The 16,937-nt window shown below is 40.2% G+C and overlaps 1 protein-coding gene across 1 annotated transcript in view; it reads right to left on the reverse strand.

Annotated features, from left to right (window-relative positions):
- Positions 1–10,451: 10,451 nt before the first annotated feature.
- The window catches only part of DMC1 (DNA meiotic recombinase 1), a 36,607-nt gene continuing 30,121 nt past the window's right edge, over positions 10,452–16,937 (reverse strand). The window contains exon 14 of the mRNA XM_086402851.1: positions 10,452–11,289. Coding sequence (XP_086258977.1) covers positions 11,220–11,289 — 70 coding nt within the window. The 3' untranslated portion in view covers positions 10,452–11,219. The remainder of the gene's footprint in view (positions 11,290–16,937) is intronic.

The raw sequence follows: 16,937 nt of genomic DNA on the forward strand, positions 1-16,937 counted from the left end.
CATGATGCAGTCCATGGGGTTGCAAAGACTTGGACATGATTGAGTGACTGAACTGGGATGCATTTAAAAGAGTGATATGACAGCTTCATTTAAAAATGTTAATGTTTCAGCGTATCAAATTACATCCTTTAAAACAATTTAAACTGATAATTTTAAAAGTTTAGGCAACCTATTTTTTCAGAATTTTTTTAGCAACTATGATTTGAAGGCCATTAATCTAAAAAAGCGAACCCAGACCAGGTAGGGCCTGAGGGAGCTGGAGAGCCATGCTCCATCTAAAGCAGCTGCTTTACTGTTCAGCCAATTATTGCCAAGCAGAAATTTAGGTACAGAGTTGTTGATTATTAACTAATTGAATGTGTCTGTAAGTGACTTCTGTATTAGAGAGGCATAGAAGAATGGAATCCCAGGTGTTTTTCAGTTTTGCTAGTCTGTAAGTGTCTTGTTTCCTATGACCTAAAGACCCAGCTTTAGCTCCACAGTCTGACATTCAGGGCTTCCAAATTCTGCCTCCAGCCTCTCATCACCTCCTTGCTTTAACAAATCTCTGTTCTCTACTCCCCACCCCACCCCCCGCATTTCCCCCCAATCTCTGTGATTATTTTTTTGTTAATCCCTCTAGAGGCATGCAAATAGGAAAACTCAAGGTTCACTTCTGCCCCTTCCCCCCACCTTGGAATCTTAGCTATGTGATCTCCTGTCCTGTGGCACTTAGACACATTAATCACCACCTGAAAATGGTATTTTTTTCTGTTCTCTTTATAGATAATGGGGACAGCTGTTCAGTTCCTCCCCTCAACACACAGCACACATGCTAGCTGAAAAAGAGTGTACAGACTGTACAGTAGCCCACTAGGGGTGAAACAGAATTAGAGAGAATGACTCAGAATAACAGTATTAATACATCTTGAAAGCTTTAAATGAGAAAGGGGTATTATAATTAACAAGGTGTGACAAATACTACATTCACATACAAATATTTGGCACTTATCTTTGGGAAAGCACAGGATGCTCCATCCACAGTGCCCTTTGCCTCAGCACATGGACCTTTCTAATTAGTGTGGGAGAAGAAAATATTATTTGATGACAAAAAATTGTTATAGTTCCCTAGCAGCCTTCTAAGTTAGGGAATCCTAATGGCTGAAGCCTCTTTGGTTTGTTGAATATAAATGAATTTAAAGATGGTATTGCCTTTTGCCTTCTGAGATGGCCCACACTCTGTCTGTGGGGCATTTCTCCCAAGGCCATTCTTGCCTTTTGACATAGATCCATTCTATCTATGGAATGTCTGTCTCCCTAAGTAAATACACAGATACACTTACCTCTCACTTTGTATCTCACTGATTCTTTATGAGATGAGACATATACCTACTGAGCTTCGGTCCTGAGACCAGATGGTTCTTATTTTAATTTCTTAAAGATGGGTTTTGATGAACTTCAGACTCCAGGTGGATGATTCTAATCTCTTGGTTCTGGAATCTGATCCTGGTTTGAAACTGAGCAGGACCCTGTAGGGCTCCCAGGAACTAAGGCCCCCACCTAGGTGGAGGATGGCAACTTCAAGCTTAGCCCAAAATTCCTGGAACATCATCCTGCTACCTCCTCACCAGTCAGAAGAAAGTCACCCACCCTGCAGTCCTCACCTCAAATTTCACCTAAAAACTTCTCCCCCAAAACCATCGGGGAATTTGGAGTTTTTCAACATGAGCCACCTGTTCTTGCTTGGGCCTGAAATAAAGCTTTCTATGCTCCAAAAATAAAAAGCAAAATAAAAGACAGTGTTAAATGATGGGAATGGGAGAGTAAAATCTGAGAAGCCAGAAAAAGTAAAAAAGTTTTGTATGGGCAAAGTGGGGGAAGAAACAATAAGATAGTGACTTCACCTTCAATAATTGTTGTTTAGTCGCTCACTTGTGTCCGACTCTTTGCAATCCCATGGACTGCAATACACCAGGCTTCCCTGTCCTTCACTGTCTCTTGGAGTTTGCTCAAAGTCATATCCATTGAGTCAGCAATGCCATCCAACCATCTCATCCTCTGTCATCCCCTTCTCCTCCTGCCTTTAATCTTTCCCAGCATCAGGGTCTTTTCTAATGAGCCGGCTCTTCACATCAGGTTGCCAGCATATTGGAGCTTCAGCCTCAGTCCTTCCAATGAATATTCAGGATTGATTTTCTTCAGGATTGACAGATTTGATCTCCTTGCTGTCCAAGGGACTCTCAAAAGTCTTCTCCAGTACCAGTTTGAAAACATCAATTCTTTGGTGCTCCGCCTTCTTTATGGTCCAACTCCCACATCCATACATGACTACTGGAAAAACCAGAGCTTATACAGACCTTTGTCAGCAAAGTGATGTTGCTACTTTTACTGTCTAGATTTGTCATAGCTTTCCTTCCAAGGAGCAAGTGTCTTAATTTCATGGCTGACAACAACATCGACAGTGATTTTGGAACCCAAGAAAATAAAGCCTTTCACTGTTTCCATTGTTTCCCTATCTATTTGCCATGAAGTGATGGGACCGGATGCCATGATCTTAGTTTTTTTGAGTTCTAAGCCAGCTTCACTCTCCTGTTTCACCCTCCTCAGGAGGCTCTTTAGTTCTTCTTCACTTTCTGCCATTAAAGTGGTATCATATGCATATCTGAGGTTGTTGATATTTCTCCTGGCAATCTTGATTCCAGCTTGTTATTCATCCAGCCTGGCATTTCGCATGAAATGGGCTCAAGAGGGCTCAAGAGTTAAAGATCAGACCTGCCAGTTAGACTATGCCTGCTGGTGCCTGGGAGGCCCTGGGAGTCTCTTGAACTATATAGAAGGGTCTTGTCTTTGCTGGGAAATACAGACAAGTCTTTCTTTTTCCTTGAAGAAAACCAAGGTGATTGAGATTCCTGGTTTGCTTCTGACAAGCATAAAGAGGAAAGTCAGTCCTCAAAGGCTGGAGGGAAGGAGTGCATGCTAAGTTGCTTCAGTTGTGGCTGACTTTTTGTGACCCTGATTGTAGCTATCAGGGTCTTCTGTCCATGGGATTCTCCAGGCAAGAATACTGGAGTGGGTTGCCATGCCCTCCTCCAGGGGATCTTCCCCACTCAGGGATTGAACCTGCATCTCTTATATCTCCTTCATTGGCAGGCGGGTTCTTTACCACTAGTGCCACCTGGGAAACCTAGAGGGAGGGAGTAGGTAAATGCTAAAATACAGACCAAACTCAGTAGCTGAGCAAGAGTTAGAGATGTGGATTCATGTTTTTTAATAGATTACTCTGTGTTGCCCAGATAGATACAGCAGTGTTGAAAAGATATGGAGCTAAGTGGAGAGTCAGAGAGGAAAGTTGGCAACATTCTTCTAAGAAACAGAATGGAACGGAAGAGAATTGACCCCAAAGTATATAATTATGTTACAGTCAATTGTATTCTAGAAATAGACTTAATAATGTGAAGAAAAACAAACTGGCATCAAGAATTAGAACATAAGGACAAAGACAGTGAAAACATCAATAGGTCAGTGAAACACCAACTGGTGTCTCTAAGATATTAATGAGAAGGAAAACTCTGGTATTTACATAATTTTGATCACAAAGGCAAAATATAATTTGCACACACTTAGAGGAAAACCAACTAGCATTAGGGTTATCTTTGATAAAAGACTGTACCAAACAAGGACATCAATCCCAAATAAACACACAGCCCTACCTGATCTGGAGGTGGTTCATATCGGTACTGGGTGGAAATCAGTTGGAGTTGAAAGAAGGGGCTTTTGCTTTTGTATACATATGTAATTCTAGACATGTTTGAGAATTTATGGAAGTGCTGCAGTCCTGTTGTTTCCCCTTAAAATGACTCCTGCTCAGAGTAATTAAGGGGACTTTCCTGGTAGCTCAGTGGTAAAGAACCCACCTGCCAATGCAGGAGACTCAAATTCGATCCCTGGGTCAGGAAGATGCCCTGGAGAAGGAAATGGCAATCCACTCCAGTACTCTTGCCTGGAGAATCCCATGAACAGAGAGGAGCCTGGTGGGCTACAGTCCATGGGGTCACAAAGAGTCAGACATCACCGAGTGAGCACACATGCACTTCATGCCCCTGCTAAGTCGCTTCAGTCATGTCTGACTCTGTGCGACCCCATAGAATGCAGCCCACCAGGCTCCCCCATCCCTGGGATTCTCCAGGCAAGAACACTGGAGTGGGTTGCCATTTCCTTCTCCGATGCATGAAAGTGAAAAGTTAAAGTGAAGTTGCTCAGTTGTGTCCGACGCATAGCGACCGCATGGACTGCAGCCCACCAGGCTCCTCCATCCATGGGATTTTCCAGGCTAGAGTACTGGAGTGGGGTGTCATTGCCTTCTCCGGAAAATATACATATGAATAAATGAAGATCAATGTAATGGGCTACCAGAACCCATTAATAATTCAAATTTTATGTCCAAGCAGCCTTATTCTGAATCTGTGTCCATCAAGCATATTTAGCTTCAAATGAACTTGCTCATTGAGGCAATGGGCTGGCTGTTCAGGTCAATCTTCACATCTGGTCTGCTTGAGATTATATTCTACTCTTCAGTGTCACTGGCATCCTGGTATACTCTCCCTGGCAGCTTGTGTGTTTAGTCAGGTTGAAGTTAATTTCTCTAGAAATTAACCAGTACCAGGGCACTAAATCGGAGAAGGCACTGGCGACCCACTCCAGTACTCTTGCCTGGAATATCCCATGGACAGAGGAGCCTGGTAGGCTGCAGTCCATGGGGTCGCTAAGAGTCAGACACAACTGAGCAACTTCACTTTCACTTTTCAGTTTCATGCATCGGAGAAGGAAATGGCAACCCACTCCAGTGTTCTTGCCTGGAGAATCCCAGGGACGAGGGAGCCTGGTGGGCTGCCGTCTATGGGGTCGCACAGAGTCGGACACAACTGACACGACTTAGCAGCAGCAGCAGCAGCGGGGCACTAAATGGGCTTCCCTGGTAGCTCAGCGGGTAAAGAATCTGCCTGCAGTGCAGGAGATCCCAGTTCGATTCCTGGGTCGGGAAGATTCCCTGGAGAAGGGATAGGCCACCCACTCCAGTATTCTTGGACTTCCCTGGTGGCTCAGATGGTAAAGAAACTGCCTGCAATGCTGGAGACCTTGGTTTGATCCCTGGGTTGGGAAGATCCCCTGGGGGAGGTCATGGCAACCCACTCCAGTATTCTTGCCTGGAGAATCCCCATGAACAGAGGAGCCTGGCAGGCTGCAGTCCATGGGGTTGCAAAGACTTGGACACAACTGAAGCAACTCAGCATGCATGCACCCAGGGCACTAAACATACTGAAGATGAACACTGAAGGCCTGACCCTGAGGGCATGGAACATTCACCACCACATGAAATCTCCTGGGAAAAAAATCCAACTAGCTTTTCCAAGTTAAAACCCCTCTCTCTGGGCCTGCCTTCAGACTTCCATAGTCTTTAAAATGTTATTTAGATATTGAAGTCATGAGTTTCTATTTAACTTTCCAAGAGTTTGTCTCACATCCCTGACCATATTGTAAGTTCTTGAAGACAAATGCCCCATCCCAAAGGGCTCAAAACAGTACCCTGTAGAAGACTATTGTACTGATGACCTCCAAGAAAGCACATTTCCTGGTATTCAAGCCCTGGTGTAATCCCCTCCCACAATGACTCTGGACCTCTTGTGTGATTTGCTTTGGCCAATGAGACAGTAACAAGCATAAGGCAAGTAGAGGCTTGCTAAGCATTTGCCCTTTTGGAACCCAGTTGCCATGTAAAGCAGCTCAGGCTAGACTACTGAATGACAGAAGTCTCACTTTTTCAGCCACCCCCACAAAGATACCAGGTATACAGGCAAAGCTATCTTAGACCCTCTAGCCAAACCACAAGCTGAATGCAACTGTATGGGTGAGCTATTTCCTTGCTCCTGAAAGAATACCTTGTTTTTTTCTAGGTGTTTTCAAGTTAGGATGTGAAGGCAGAACTTCCATAGTCATATTCTGACCAAAGTGGGGCTTTTAGAGACCTATAACCATATGAGGGGAAGTGAAAAGAAAGAACATGAACCCTTGATGATATTATAGAGTTGCTGAATTAACATAGCAGTTGGTTGACTTCTGCACTTCTTATTATAAGAGATGGCATATCTCCTCATTGTTTAGGCTACTTTCAGTTGGGTTTTCTGTTACTTGCAGCTGAGGGCATTCTAACGGATATACTCCTCAACCAGCTTTACTGGCACAAGTATAAAACTCCTGAAGTGCTCTGCCTTGTATATAGTAATAGACATTTGAGAAATTTGTCATTGCTGAGAAAGTAAAAGAAGATTTTGTGGTAGAAACTGGTAGTTGCTTACCAGTAGCCATTCTTTCCTCCTTAATTACAGAACTATGATTTTCAGCTGGGGATACTGCTGCTTACAACAAAAGACAGTATTTCCCACGTCTTTGTGTATTGATAGAGCCATATGACTGAGTTCAGGCCAATGAGATGTAAGTAAAAGTGTTGTGTTGGGAGAGGGCTTCATAGGAGCTGACTCAGCTGGAAAGGACCCTTTTTGGCCCTTTTATCTTGCATTTTTATTTCCCCAACTTGATTTCTCTGACCCTAATTCCAGTATTATCTTAAGCTGTGAGCTGACGCTGAAAATGGAAGCCAAGAGCAGGATGGAAGCAGAAAGCCTGGAGTCCTGATTACAAAGTAGAGCCACTGTAATAGTTCTGGACTTGCCTGGCTTCAGATTTCTGTCTACGAGAGAAAAATAAACCTTGATTTTGTTTAAGATACAATTATTTTGGGTTCAGTCAAGTAAAATTCTGACTAATAGTCTTTTCAACAATTTTCCTTTTAAAATATTGAAGACTGGTATAGAAGAGTATATGAATAATGAGGAATCATCCACCTGAGTGTTAAGTAAGCCCTTCCTGGCTTTCTTTTTTTCCAGTCCCATGAAGCAGCATTTGGGTGTCACCGTGGTTGGAGTTCTAGATTGCAAATGATAGAATCCAACTCTGACTAGTGAAGCAAAGATAAATTTATCAGAAGGACATTAGGAGTCACTGAATTGTCAGGAGGCTGGAGAACTACCATAGGAAAGGACAGGAGTCTAAATAACTGTGCAGTTTAGGAGTCAGAAGCCTGCAGTCTAGTAGCAGGAACAGCTTGTTCAGGTCAGTGCCACTGCTGCCAGCCTTCCTGCCCTTTCTGTCACTGCATGTATTTGTGACCTCTAATCCATGCTCTCATCCTTGTGACTGTTGCTCAGTATCCAATGTCTCAGGATAGACTACATGAATTGGGAAGAGGTGACTAAAAGAAAAGCAGAGTGTTATTATGATGGATAAATGAAAATTGTGCAACCAAACAGTGATAAACATTCACCATATCCAACAAGCCTGAGTCAGGTGAAGGAGACAGCTGGCTGAAACTTGGTGTCTAAGGTTCTGATCTCTCTCCTCTCTATGAAAGATATCCCTTTTCTGAGTCTGGTGTATTGTATTCCCTATTTTTGGCTTGACCACCCTATTCTGATCTCCTAGCTTTCTGTCCTTGTTTTCCTTTGTTCTTTATTTCAAACTCTTCATCTTCTAAATATAATACTAGGTTTCCCCAGATCTTGCCTTCCATGTTTCTGACCAGCAGGTATTGAGTTCAGGTTGTATCTAGTGCATCCTGTTTGACCATTAACTGTGTCTGATTCTTACCATTACTTCATTGTGTCCACCTTAGAATTTATATGTTGAAGTCCTAACCCCAATTCATCAGTGTGTGACCTTATTTAGAAATAGGGTCATTGTAGATGTAATTAGTTAAGCTGAGGTCTTACTGGAGTAGGGTGGGCCTCTAATCCATTATGACTGGTATACTTATAAAAAGAGGAAATCTGGACAAAAAGACAGGCACACAGGGGAAAAAAACATGTGACGATGAAGGCAGAAATCAGTGTGATTCTTCTACAAGCCAAAGAATACTGAAAATTACCAGAAGCTAGGGGAGAGGCATGGAACAGATTCTCCTCACAGCCCTGAGAAGGAACCAATCTTGACCTTGGCCTTCTGGCCTCTAGAACTGGGAGACAATAATTTCTGTTGTTTAGACTTATGGTTGCTGGGGGGAAGGGACAGTTAGGGAGTTTAGGATGGTCATGCACACATTGCTGTATTTCAAACAGATAACTTACAAGGCCCTATTGTATAGCGCATGGAACTGTGCTCAGTGTTATGTGGCAGCCTGGATGACAGAGAGGTTTGGGGGAGAATGGATACATGTATATGTATGGCTGAGTCCTTTTGCTGTTCACTTGAAACTGTCACAGCATTGTTAATCAGCTATACTGCAATACAAAATAAAAAGTTCAAAAACAGTAATTTCTGTTAAGCCATCTAAGTTTGTGGTGCTTTATTATGGCAGCCTTAGCAAACTAATAGAAACCTACCCTCCCAGGTAAAGTCCCTAGTCTTTATTTGACACTTCTGCATTTGTATTCATGATACAAACATAATCTCCTCTCATAGGTTAAAGAAATTTGTCAAGTCACCTGTGACTCTGCCTTCTCTTCCTCTCTTTATATTCAGTCTCACACTAAATCTTAACTACCTTTTTTGAACTGTCTATCCATTTCATTGCTACGACCCCAGGCCCATTCTTTATCACCTAACAATTAATTTATCATGTGTTTCCTAAATTAGCTCCCTGATGCCAGTATTATTTCCCTTATCTGTTTTCCACATCTCTATCAAATTACTCTTCCAACTCTCCATGCCAACAGCCTCCAATCAGAGCATACCTGAAGCCTTTCCTTCTTTCCTCTATAAAGCCTTCCCATTCCTCTGCCTGCCTTTGAATCTCTACCAAAAGCAAATTAAGGTCACGGACTCTGGCTGTAGCAACTCTGAATAAATAGCCTCTGTTCTCATTTGGTGGTTTTTGCTTGTTTCCACAGAATGAATAATCTATGGAGGAAAAAGGCATGCCTTTTCTAGTGGGATGTAAGTCTAGAGCTACAAGCAGCATTTTGGCTACTTACTATGTGGGGAGAGCCTGAGAAAGAACAATAGCAGCATGAAAATGAGCAGAGGCAGAGAGAAATGTCCTGAGGATTCTGTTAGAAATCTTGGCTCCAGCCATGGATGGCTAAGGTCATCACCTCTACTTCTGGACCTTTCAGTCTCTTGAGCCAATGAATTCATGTCTTGCATTTGCTAGTTTGAGTTTCTGTGGCTTGCAATTAAAATAGTCCTGACCAACAGCATCTCTTTTTTGCCCCTTGGAATAAGAAGCCAAAGTTATTTCTATAGTCAGATGGAGGAGGAAGACTGGAAAGACTTAATACTTTGGTCACTGGTGACAAATAGAACCTGGCCTAGAAAAGTTCAGTGGGCACTGCACAATCTGCTATGGCTTCCCAAAGTTGGGCCCCAAGGTTATAGGCTTTTTCTTTTTAGTGCGCATTCACATGCTTAGCTACTGTTCTCTAAACCAGGACATATAAGAGTGGCTGGATCCAGAGAGGTTTCCAGCCTTAGCCATGTGCCACACTGAAACCAGCCTTTCCCACAGAACCGTAGGTTTCCACCTCTATACCAATGGGTAAAGTCTCCTTTTCTGGGGGTACTCAGCTTAACCTAGAAAATTTTCCTGAATTTCAAATCTTAAGCGATTTATTTCCTGTCCTACTAAGAAAGCTCTGGGCTCCTAAACAGATTAGTCCATTTCCTCTCCAAGGATTGGCATACCAAGGAATCTCTTGGAAATGCTCAGTTTTTATCAAGTAGTAAAACCTTCCCCCGCTCAGGAAAAGTGTGCATTTATATTTGCACACTAAAAAAAGGCCAAAAAGTGACTTTGCAAAAATATAAAATGACTTTAACTTCTGCTTACTCAGAGGAGCAGCTTCTGAGATTTAAAAATAATAGTAAAATTTAAAAGTTCTTATTTCCCAGTACTTCACACTATAAACAATTTCTGCTTGCCAAGTTGGTCTCTGTTCCTAAATCCTAGCTTTTATACCTCTGCATATGCTATCCCACAGCTTAACTGTTCTTCCCCCACTTCTGGAATCACAGAATCCAAAGTATTTTTTAATCATTTGCTCTCTCATTCTTTCATAAACATTAGGAGTTTCTTTTAACTAGTATATACATTCTTTTGAGGGCAGGAACCTACTTCTTTTGTAGATTGTTTAGACTTAACATTCACTTGGTGAGTGAATGATTTAATGGATAATCAAATACCTTTTGTAACAAATGGTACTTTTATTTTTATTTTATTTTTAAACTTTACAATATTGTATTAGTTTTGCCAAATATCGAAATGAATCCGCCACAGGTATACCTGTGTTCCCCATCCTGAACCCTCCTCCCTCCTCAACAAATGGTACTTTTAGCACTTGAATATTCTCATACAAGTGGATGCAACGTAAGAAATTAAACCTTTTTGAGATCTATAAAGATTGTCAGTATAAATACTATTACTGTTTTACTTTATAAATATTTTTATTATACATACATTTTGAAAACCAGATTTTAACACTTAGAAAAAACAATATTTTTACACATTTATAAAATTAGTATACAAAATTTTACATTTCAATTAACCTTAGTATTTTAAAAAAGATTTTGAATTCTCTACCCAAAACTTAAAATATAAGTCACACTATATTGACCACCTAAAACTGAAAAGATCCTAATTACCTTTGCTTTTATCTTCCCAATCAGAAGTACATTTTTAAAAAATAACTTCAATTTGTCTAAAAGTCAAATGATTTAAAAATTTAGCTTAATTTAATGTTTCATTTCTGTTGCTGAAATTGTGAATGTACAGTTTGATATCATAAATTAAAAAGCTTTTTTGTGTGTGTCCTGCAAACATTCCTCCCTCCTTTGTAAGTTTATTCACTTCTGTGTTCATGGGGAAGTTGCAGAAGGGGACATTTCTGAGCTCTTAGACTTTCCATCTGCTTAGTGGCTCACTTTGAAAAGCTAAAGTGAGGTAATCCCTCCCTAATTCTCAAAACATTTGTTCATTCATATACATATTTATATTCCTGAACTGACATATAATGTATAGTTATTATAAATCAGAGACTTTTAAAATAAATGAGTTAAATCTCTTCTGCTGACTTTCCATTAGTAACACATGAAAAAAAACCAAACTCTTACTTCAAGATCTGAAATTTAAGACTGCTTTTCCATTTCTTCAGCTCCTAATAAGCACTAAGAAGCAATCTGCATCAATTCGCCACCTACTCCTTGGCATCCCCAATTCCTCCAGCAGTTATTGCGAAGGTGGCTTCATTTTCAGGCATCTCAGGGCTAACAGAATACAAGGGAACAGAAGTTTATAAAAAGCTCTATTGCTATAAATACTGTATTCATGTCACAGGCATCATATTCCTATTAGTCTGAGTCTCCTGAGACATGTGAGTTGGTACAGCTAAATGTGGATTGCAGAATTTATCTACAAGTATTATCAACTGTCACAAACATTTATAGAATAACTTCTATATAATAACTTCTAAGGTTCTGGATGTCAAGAAAAATTATCCTAAACTTGGAAATAGGCAACAGGGATAACTGGGTGTTCTTACAGTGCACTATCAGGCATTGTGCAGAAGACCTTTAGGGGTTTACTGATTCTAAATGGTATGTACCTCATACAGCTCAATAACAAAAAAACAACCCAACTGAAAAATGGGCAGGAGACCTAAATAGACATTTCTCCAAAGAAGACATATAGATGGCCAATAGGCACATGAAAAGATGCTCATCATCACTAATTATCAAAGAAATGCAAATCAAAACTACACTGAGGTACCACCTCACAGTGGTCGAAATGTCCATCATTAAAAAGTCTACAAATAACAAATGCTGGAGGGGATTTGGAGAAAAGGGTACCCACCTACATTGTTGGTGGGAATGTAAATTGGTACAGCCATTATGGAAAACAGTATGGAGGTTCCTTTGTTTTTTGGGGGTTCCTTGAAAAACTAAAAACAGAGTTGCCATATGATCCTGTAATCCCAATCCCAGGCATATATCCAGACAATACCATAATTCAAAAAGAGACATGCACCTCTATGTTCATAGCAGCATTATTTATGATAGTCTAGACATGGAAACAACCCAATGTCTATTGACAAATGAATGTATATATGTATGTGTGTATATATATGTTTATGTCATATACATATACACAATGGAATATTACTCACATAAAAAAATAAAATAATGCCATATGCAGCAACATGGGTGGATTTAGAGATTATCATACTAAGCAAAGTAAATCAAAAAGAGAAAGACAAATACCATGATATCACTTATACGTGGAAACTAAAATAAGACACAAATGAACATAACATATGAAACAAAACAGACCCACAGATAGAACAGACTTGTGGCTGCCAAGGCAGGGTGGGGAAGGGAAGGATTGAGAGTTTGGGATTAACAGACGCAAACTATTATATCTAAAATGAATAAACAACAAAGTTCTTCCTCATAGCACAGGGAACTATATTCAATATCCTGTGATGAATTAAGATGGAAATGAATATGAAAAAGAATACATATATATGTATACCAGAATCACTTCTACAGCAAAAATTAATGTAACACTGTAAATCACCTATACTTCAATAACATTTTTAAAAAATACTAAAATAAATAGGTGTGCATCTTTCCATGACTAATGTAGGGAAAAACCGTGAAAGACTTTGAAATGAACTAAAAGATTACTGAGTACCTTCAGTGGAAAAAGAGGTTGCCTAACACATCCTTTCAGGTTATACAAATCTATGAGGATTCCATGGTTTTCGTTGTCTTTGAGCTATTTTACAACTCCATGAGCTGCAGAAAACTATGAGTAACACAAATTATTCTTGTCCATAGAAACGTAAATTATGTGAAGAGGAACGCAATTGATTATTGTCCTATGGATACTAACCCATTTTTATCAATTTAGAATTCATTTCAGCATTACTTATATGACTGCATCTGTGTGTTAATTTGATTTTTCATTTGATCTGGTTATAAAATCTTACTGGTTCCTGCATGACTTACTGAGTTAAATATGATCTTTGACATTTTATATTTGTACGAGTCATGATTACAAGCTCTTTATTTTTTTACCCCCCATTACATGCTCTTTTAAATTTTACATTTTATTTTACAACTCTATAGGAGTAGAGATTTATTTGTAGAAAACTGATAGCAGTGCAAATTATTCTTATAATGCCAGTCTATAACAATGGAAATGAATTTCACTGTGTAGAGAAACAATAGGTTTCTCTCCAGTAGAAACGACAACTTCAAATGTTATAACTTATTGCCTGGCAGGATATTAACCAGTTTTGCATCTATTAGCAAATTTATTTCTTCATTGAACTGACCAACTACATAAATCTCTGTTCCTCAAATTATCCTTTAAATCAGTGGTTTCTTCATTAATTGAGATGAAGAAAATCTCTAACACATGTCCATCTTATGTTGATTTACAGAAAGTGATGTTTTTAATTTTTTTAACTCTGAAAATCAGACTTTAGCAAGTACTAGATCCCACAGAATTTATAAAATTGAGACAGCCTTTACTCTCAAGATGAAGAAGGAAATGGTAATCCACTCTAGTATTCCTGCCTGGAGAATCCCAAGCACAGAGGAGCCTGGCAGGCTACAGTCCATGGGGTTGCAAAGAGTTGGACATGACTGAAGTGACTTAGAACGGATGTGTGCATTACTCTGAAGAAGCCTAAAAGGTGAACTATGATATAACAAATATGCAAAGTAAGCTAAGTTCCTTAAAGTCAGTATATGTTATAGAACTCTAAGGAAAGAAGAAGTTATGCAGGCTAGGTTACTCAGGAAAGGTTTCATAGATTATAAAGGACTTCATAGAGGCCTGTGAGGCAGAAATGGGGGTATTCCATTTCTAGCATGAATTAAGAATAGGGCCATTCATGTAGTGCTCTGTAAAGCAGTGTAGAGATGGGTTTTTATTCTGACTCAAGATGGGGAGCTACTGGAGGGTTTTAAACAGAGGATAGATATGACGTGACTTGGTGTTATAAAGGATCATTCTGGCGTCTATGTTTAAAATAGACTCTAGAGGGGCAATGGTAACCTAACTACCTGGGACCTTGGTTTTCTCATGTGTTGTTATTGTTGTTTAGTCGCTGTGTCCAACTCTTTTGGAAACCTATGGACTGTAGCTAGCCAGGCTTCTCTGTCCATGGGATTTCACAGACAAGAATATTGGGAGTGGGTTGCCATTTCCTTCTTCAGGGGACCTTCCCAATCCAGGGATCAAACCTGTGTCTCCTGCATTGGCAGGTGGGTTCTTTACCACTGAGCTACCAGGGAAGCCCTTCCTCATGTGTAAATGGAGATAATAATCTCCATTTGGCACAAGGCCTAGCACATAGAACCCACTCAGTTAAGTGTTAGCTAGCATTGTTATTGTTTTTAGCTTCATGATCTTTATCAAAATGTTTTTTCTAAAGTCAAGGAGAATTCTTTGTGAGAAATCTTTAGGAATCATAAAGAAGGAAGTACAAGCTGCACAGATAACTATTTTGACATTTTAAGTTCTGATCTGGTTTTGCTATTTTTATTCAAATTTATGGATATTTGACATAATTAACTTCTATGATAATTTTAATTATCCTTTGTTGAGTCTGCAGAACCCTAGTGTTCTCTTAGGACTGTAAAAACGGCAGGGGTTATTTGTTCCTAAAAGTTTAGAAGACTTGATTAAATATACAAATGATTGAACATGTAGATGGAGTTCATTCATTTGTTAATTCAACAAATAGTTATTGAGCTCTTACTAGATGCCAAGTACCATGCTAACTGCTTGGGATATTAGTAAACCAGACTCAATCATTGTAGTGAGGGAGATGTACATGTAATTGGCTGATTACAATTGAGAGTGAAAAAATAGTTGGGAAAGTTTTAAGCACAGCAATCTGTTCAAGATATAAACCTAGAAATTTTAGTAAAAAGATGAAACAATCCTACTATCTACTTAATTCAACAAAGTTCATTTGTAACAAATTTCTAGAGATTGCTGAAGCTCCACAAAACATAGCACTTGCATATGTATCATACTCTATGAGGACCAGTGATGAAAAGTGAAATGGTCTGAATAAAAACCACATAAAGGGATTTCTCTGGTGGTGCAGTGGATAAAAATCCACCTGCCAATACAGGGGACAAGAGTTCAACCCTGGTCTGGGAATATTTATGCCACAGAGCAACTAAGCCTGTGCACAACTTCTGAGCCCATGCTCTAGGGCCTATGATCTGCAGCTCCTGAAGCCCAAGCGCCCTATAGGCTGTGCTCCACTACAAGAGAAGCCACCACAATGAGAAGCCAGAGCACCATAACGAAGAGTAGCCCCTGCTTGCTGCAACAGAGAAAGCCCGTGTGCAGCCATGAAGACACAGTGCAGCCAAAAAAAAAACAACACCCAGATAGATACGGGAACTGATTATTTGACGTTTAATATTTTAAATTACAATACAAAATAAGTACTATGATTCATAGCTAAAACCAGATTAAGAGCTCATGTGATTTCTTTCGGCTGATTTTTTCTTAACCTCCCTAGGGTTAAGAGTTATTACAAATCTTTACCTTGTTGCCCAAGACTGGCTAATCAGTCACTCACAAATATTGTGCCTCTGTTATGTCTGAGGCACTAAGAATACAGTGGTAAGCAAGAGAATAGTGTCCTTGTCCTCAGGGTATTTACTGTCTAGTGGGGATGACATACATAAATCATTACCAACAGAATGTAAGCTTCATGAAGGCAGAGTCTTGTCTTTTTGTTTGGTTCACTGCTCTGTCCCCAGAATGGAGAACAGCTGAAGTGTAATACGTTTCTCTGTAAAAACCCACTAAGCTTGTAACTGTTTTCTTGTATTGTTTGATTTTATTGATTTTTTTTACCATGTACATCAATTACCTTGTCAAAGTTTGTTCATATATTTGCATGTGTTTATATATTGTATCAGTTCAGTTCAGTTCAGTCGCTCAGTCGTGTCCGACTCTTTGCGACCCCATGAATCGCAGCACGCCAGGCCTCCCTGTCCATCACCAACTCCCGGAGTTCACCCAAACCCACACCCATCAAGTCGGTGGACTCGATGCCCCCAATCCCTCCCAGCATCAGAGTCTTTTCCAATGAGTCAACTCTTCGCATGAGGTGGCCAAAGTACTGGAGTTTCAGCTTTAGCATCACTCCTTCCAAAGAACACCCAGGACTGATCTCCTTTAGAATGGACTAGTTGGATCTCCTTGCAGTCCAAGGGACTCTCAAGAGTCTTCTCCAACACCACAGTTCAAAAGCATCAATTCTTCAGGGTTCAGCTTTCTTCACATTCCAACTCTCACATCCATACACGACCACTGGAAAAACCATAGCCTTGACTAGACAGACCTTTGTTGGCAAAGTAATGTCTCTGCTTTTGAATATGCTATCTAGGTTGGTCATAACTTTCCTTCCAAGGAGTAAGCGTCTTTTAATTTCATGGTTGCAATTACCATCTGCAGTGATTTTGAAGCCCCAAAAAATAAAGTCTAACACTGTTTCCACTGTTTCCCCATCTATTTCCCATGAAGTGATGGGACCAGATGCCATGATCTTACATGAAAGTTAAAGTCACTCAGTCGTGTCCAACTCTTTGCAACCCCATGGACTATACAGTCCATGGAATTCTCCAGGCCAGAATACTGGAGTGGGTAGCCTTTCCCTTCTCCAGGGGATCTTCCCAACCCAGGGATAGAACCCAGGTCTCCCACATTGCAGGCAGATTCTTTACCAGCTGAGCCACCAGGGAAGCCCAAGAATACTGGAGTAGGTAGCCTTTCCCTTCTCCAGGGGATCTTCCCGACTCAGGAATCGAACCAGGGTCTCCTGCATTACAGGCGGATTCTTTTCCAATTGAGTTATCAGGGAAGCCCATGATAT

This window comes from Bos grunniens, chromosome 5, assembly GCF_055505025.1.
Source record: "Bos grunniens cultivar Pamir isolate PY7600 chromosome 5, Bosgru_T2T1.0, whole genome shotgun sequence".
In the NCBI taxonomy this organism is placed as follows: Eukaryota; Metazoa; Chordata; class Mammalia; order Artiodactyla; family Bovidae; genus Bos; species Bos grunniens.